Genomic DNA, 6,016 nt, shown 5'->3' with positions numbered 1-6,016 from the left:
GAACGATTGTGAATATTACAAAGATTGGGGGTTTTTTTAATAACAATTACGAAGTTACAGAGATGTCACAGGGTGTAGGTGGCTATCACTCTGTGTAATACTACCAGCCTATCAGCATCTGGACTTCAAACATGCACTGAAGATAAACTGCAGCTATGAGATATGACCAGCAAAGCCAGCTCAGTGCAACTAGTACAGTGCTGTTGTGTACACGACGATCGAGCCTCTTTTTATGGAGTAGTCCAAGGTAGATGACACAAATACTCACTCTGAAGGACTACTGAGTAATCTGGTGACATCTCAACAGGAATGACAACCGCATTAAAGAAAGAAAAAAACAATCAGTACTTCAAACAAAATACTCTTTTTATTAGAGTATTTTGGATTAAACATACAGAACTCAAGATTGCTATTTAGAATTTTTCTCATTCAAAGTTTTTCCCTCTAGAATGACGGTAACTCTATCTCAGTGCATGTTCTGCGGAAAGATCGTACCTCTCAGGTGTCTAGCTCATAAACCAGAGCAATACTGCGCATACCCGGTGTGCAAGCAAAAGATGGTAATGCTGTAATGCAACTGACATACAAAAAACGCACTGCCAACACATACACAGTCAGTTCTATGGCCCAGCGATCCAGAGAGTAGCATCAAGTTGAGAAGTAGGCTTAGCAGCACAAGAATGAAAAAGAAAACACAGTTCTTGACCACAAAAAAATTGAGTCAGTAACAGGTTCAGATTCGTAACGTTCCTGCTTCGCAAGGACCGCGAAGGTCTGCAAATTTAGCCACTGGTTTGAAGACCTTCCAAAGCATCTGTCGTGCTGCAGTCAGGGATGCAGAAGTCTCACTGAAAAAGGTGCTGAAATGAGTGATTCTAAGCCCTTGCACACCTGCAAACGTTACCATCGCAGGAGGTCTGGTGAAGGGCTCGCTTATGGCCGAAAGACCATCTGCTATAGACTAGCTTCTGCACTAGGGGATTGACACCTATCTCTACCAGCATGGTTAAAATTGAGCTCTTATTTTATACACAGGACAACATTAACAAAGCAGCGTGTGTAGGCAGCTACACCCCTGCTGCCCCTACCTGCTGGTGTAAGTTCCTGGACATATCGTGTAAGTAACTACCATCACTATCAGACTTCAAATATTCAAGCTTCATACTTTGTTTACATATGCACACAAATACTACAGCTAAGACCTGCAATTCTGTGCCTTTTCATGCTGCTCCACCATTAAGGAAAACCTAAGCAATTGGCAGGTTTTAATTAGGCACAGTAAGTTTCCTAGACTTTTTTTTTTTTTAATTGAATAAAAATATAATTTAGAAGTATGTTGAGTCAAGATTATCGCTATGTGTGGTACAATCAAACCTGGTTAACTGGCACTCATCAACTATCTCCTGATGGAATGTCTAACAGCAGATTTCTTTAAATGAAAAATCCAGATGATTGAGAGGTATGCAGAAAACTTGTCTTAAATATTTGAAGCTACATGTGCAATCTTACAGAACACAAGCTACAGTTACAGACATAACATTAAATCTTATTAACCGATAGTGCATAAGAACTTAAAAACAGTCAGTGAAATCAGTTCGGCCAGTGACTTCCAAAAAAGTCATGCCTCAACTATATTGTGTGAAGGGCGGAGAGGGCGGAAATCATTCTTAGGCAAGTTTAACACAAAGTTTTAATTGACATTTGAAAATCTGTTTTATTTTACATATACTATGTATAAAATAAATTAAAAAGGGGAAGGAGGAAATAGCTTTGTATATGCTACAAATTAACACACACCAGTAGTTCCGTAAATTAACATTTTACCATCTTTGTGGTAAAAAGTTGACATAAAGGTTCAAAACCGTACAACACTTATAAATAGAAAGAGTTCAAAAGATACTTTTTAAAAAAAATTGAATTTAAACATCATTTTCCCCTCCCCTACAATACACTTTAGTTCTGTATGTCATAGCATCGATACATTTACAGAGTATTTGAATGTTACATCCACACAAGAATTGATAACAAAGCAGGTAAAAGTGCTAGCGGTGTTAGAGTTTAGGACTTCTCCCAAATAACTCTACCTGCTCCTCAGCCTCCTGAAGTGAAGGCTATCAACACTCATCACCCAGTCTGAGGTATGGGCAGAAGAAAAATCTGCAGCTGGTACTCCCTGCCCTGCCTTGCCTCTGCTATAGCAGCTAATAGCAACAATCTATTCATCTGGTAATTGACAACGGTGGCGCAAAATCTCTCACCTCATTTAATCGCTATACAAAAAAAAGTTATTTTGAAACACAGAATTATTGAGAAAAAAAACACCCCACCTGAACCCCCAACTTTAAACCTTCTTTGAAACCATGTTTAAATGTTTTTGTTCCAGATTTAAAGCTTCACATAAGCACTGGACAGAAGGATGATAATTTTAAACCAATAAAGCACCTAAAAACATACCATAGGTAAAAATTAAATCAATCATCTCTCCACTTCATAAAAACGTAGAAACCCTGCCAGCAACAGCAGTACACTCAGAACGAACAAGGTGAAAAGGAGCATCTAGAATACTCAAGAGGCTTGCTATGCTACTTCTCTTTATTGCCCATTCTCTCATTTGTATGGATGGCCACTGCATGACAAGATGCCTGTGATAGTTCTCTGATCTTCCTTTCACCACTGCTGCCAGCTGAAGTCGTCATTGCTGCCAAAGACCAAGAAAAATCCTAGGATCGTGGCAAAGATGACTGTATTCCCCGTTAGCACAAGTGCACATGCGCCCCAGTAAATCTGTGAACAAGGGGAATTTAGTTAGACACATTTTGCACTGAATACTGGCAAGACAAAAGGTAACTCTTAACGTCACATTCTAGACAAAGTTGAGCAACAGGTCCATGATGCAAGAAGGTGGCGTCTCGTTATCTGTGGTTATGCCAAGAAGGCTGGGTTTACCCAGAATGACTCAACCAATTCACAGTGAGCCAAGCAGACCTGCAAGTTTCTTCTAGCTGTGTTCAAAGCGCTGGCTAGCAGGTGTCTTGCTGCAATACCTAAAAATAGTAAAGTAAGGCTAGGCGACAGCATCAAACACACCTGCAGCCCAGCTATACTTGCTAACCATGCTATAAGGCTTTTTTAAAGAGACATTTAAGGATGCAGGTCTTCAAAATGCCAGCAGATACCCTGGTAACAAAAAAGGAAGTGAATGTTTTCCAAGGAGTCAGTGGATTACTCAAAGGGTGTGAGGTGTTCCAACCAACCATCTGAGCTGTTCTGGCCTGAAGAGATTTTATGAAAATGCACTCCATGTCTTTTGACTTAGTAGCGCGCTCTGAAATTCACACAAAGGGGGTCATCTTTTAAAGGATTTTAGTGAAAAGCCATATGCTGGGAAAGATGTAATGACAACTCGGAAATTTAAAAAATACCTCCATGTATTGGTTACAATGAGTGCAAAAATGCATTGTTTATTCAAGCTTCTTTAGCCCAACTTATTCCACAAATTGCCTTCAAAGTATTCTACACACTTTTATATTTGGTTACTTGCCTGTTAAGTTTTCACACTATTTTCTACCTCATTTTCTGTGCACTGCATAGAGGCTGTCAGGGTTTATTCCATGACCACGTGAAGCAACTGGCAATCACAACAGCCTGCCATGCTTCCGTTTCTAGTATTAGGGTTTTTTGCCAAAGAACTGTTATTCCATTTACCCTGCAAGCATCTTAAGTACATATTTATAAGAGTTGCTTAGCACATGAGAGCTTTACCTTCAGTAAAAAAACCATAAAGAACAAAGTTTTATAGGAAAAAAAATCATAGATTGAGATATTACTAACCAATTCTGCTCTTGCAAACACTATCGGTAGCCCAAATGCTGAGACAACAATGCCTGTTGTAAGAAATATTGCTAGCTCCTTGCAGGCATTACTTGTAGCATCTGTGTCATCTACTAATCTTCTTGCTATGCAGTACGGGATAGGAGAAAGGATGTAAAAAAACAGAACAAACAGTGGCCAGTACTGGCTGAAAAAGAAAGGAGAAGTTAAAGTTAATTTGATTTACTTCCTGTTCTTCCTAAAATCAGTGCAAGGCATTTTCCCCATCCAGCATCCACATTTGGGACAGACAGACACAAGCCCAGAGGAAGCAAATCCTTCGCTTTGGAACAAGCTGACATTAATCCAACAGACCGTGTTTGTGAGCAGCTTCAGCTGACCTCAACAGCAGCAGCAGAGAGGATATTCATAAAGCAAGATTTCACTAAGCGAGCCTAAATCTAACGCCACCTCACAAGATGAGCTTAACTCTTAAGTTTAACCTGTCAGCTTTACTTAAGAATTGCAGAGAGACCTTTGTAGAGCCCTCACGTCATTTTGCCAGTAAGCTTTCAGTGCACGTACATGGAACAGAGTATTGTCCTCTGCTAATACTCAGCTGCCATGGGGCACCAAGACTTTTGCTTAGTTTTTTAAAATCTGAACGCAACCAACAAAATACTACAAAAATTACACTGTCATATTGGGCAACATTTTCTTTTATTGCTTGCGGGTCGGCAGACTAGATTTCTAATGTGCAACTGCACATTATTTCAACAAAACGTTACTGTAATTTGAAGGATGGCTGCAAAAATATCTTCTTCCTAAGGGCTTGTGTCACCAGCCCTGGTTTTATAGTAAAAGAAAGCTGGCATAAGAAAGCCAGTCATATATGTAGAGAACTGCAATTCACAACCACTAGCAGGACTATCAACAGGATATTTGATATTTATTTAACATTAAATAAGTTGGTTTAAAAGGTTTCCTATAAAGTCAGCATTCAATTGCAAAGGGTCAAAGCCATAAGCCTAACTTTCTGAACTTTTGGTCTACTACTTCGTACCTCCTGGAAACTAAGAGATAGGACTCGATAGACTGAAAGTACAGACAGCAGCTGCAATGATTCCGGGCGCTGCATTACCAGGTGTGTCACACAGCCGAGGGTCCGCCTGACCGGCACCGGCAGCCCGGCTACCGCTACGCAGCCAAGACAAAACGCAAATGCTTTCCTGACAATGCACACTTGCTGCCTGCTCGGGGAGATGCTCTGCTTCTCAGCCACGGGGGCACAACACTGGAGCCGCCTTAGCGCGGCGCATTCTTTAACTGTCTGCAGCCAGGGCCGGTGATTTAACTTTTGTTGCTTCCAGTTTTACGGTGAATTAACTCCTGGACGGTCTTTTTTCCCGCCCCGATCTTCTGAAGCCAAAACAAACCCCACCCAAACCCCCTCCCGCACACTTATCGGTCCGCGGTGACGAAAACCAGGCTGCCCTGGCGTTACCGACAGGCAAACGGGCAAGAGAAGAGCGCACGTTACTTGTACTGGGGGAGGGCACACCCGAGCATCAGGAACATCAGTCCGACCGCTCCCCCGAAGGACAGGCTGATCAGGGCTACAACGAGAACACAGATCGGCAACAGATGACGGGTTCGACGCGCCGCAAAAAACACCGACCCCAAACCTTCACATAAGCGCGACGGGGGCGCGGCAGACCCGCCCGCCCCAGCCCCGGGAAGCCCAGCTCCTCTCCCGCCGCCCTACCCGCTCCTCCCCTCCGCGCCCGCCGGAGGGCCTCCGCCATGCGGCGGGGCCCACCGGGCCAGAGCCCGCCGTTGGCCAGAGCAACCGCTCCGCTCCGCCCCACCCCACCCCCGCCCCCGCACACCTTTGATACCGGCCATGGCGCCGCCTGTCCCGCGAGCCGCACCGGCGTAGGGCCGCGCGCCGGGAAGCGGAACTAGGGCCTTCCGCAGCCGCTTCCGGGAAGGGAGGGCGCCCCGCCCGCTTTCTTCGCCCGCTCCGGCGGCATGACGCGCGTGACGTGATGAGCGCGTGACATGCCCGCGGCACTGGCTCCACCCCCAATCCCCCTACCCCATCCCCAGAGCCCGGGAAGCTGCCGCGCCGTCACTCAAAGCGAGGAGCCCGCCCGCTGCGCGCCGTTCCCCGCCGCCCATTGGCCCTGACGGCTTTAGGGCGGGG

At 44.5% G+C, this 6,016-nt stretch overlaps 1 protein-coding gene across 1 annotated transcript; it reads right to left on the bottom strand.

Annotated features, from left to right (window-relative positions):
- Positions 1–345: 345 nt before the first annotated feature.
- On the bottom strand, positions 346–5,924 carry LEPROTL1 (leptin receptor overlapping transcript like 1). The gene is made up of 4 exons (XM_075090901.1): positions 5,700–5,924; positions 5,351–5,426; positions 3,832–4,018; positions 346–2,784 (listed from the first exon to the last, which is right to left on the bottom strand). The coding sequence occupies exons 1-4, from the start codon at positions 5,713–5,715 to the stop codon at positions 2,668–2,670; spliced, it is 396 nt and encodes a 131-aa protein (XP_074947002.1). The 5' UTR covers positions 5,716–5,924; the 3' UTR covers positions 346–2,667.
- Between the last annotated feature and the right edge of the window lie 92 nt (positions 5,925–6,016).

This window comes from Phalacrocorax aristotelis, chromosome 4 (assembly GCF_949628215.1).
Source record: "Phalacrocorax aristotelis chromosome 4, bGulAri2.1, whole genome shotgun sequence".
Taxonomy (NCBI): domain Eukaryota; kingdom Metazoa; phylum Chordata; class Aves; order Suliformes; family Phalacrocoracidae; genus Phalacrocorax; species Phalacrocorax aristotelis.
Note: the sequence above shows the minus strand (reverse complement) of the source record. Positions and strands in the feature narration are given on the sequence as shown.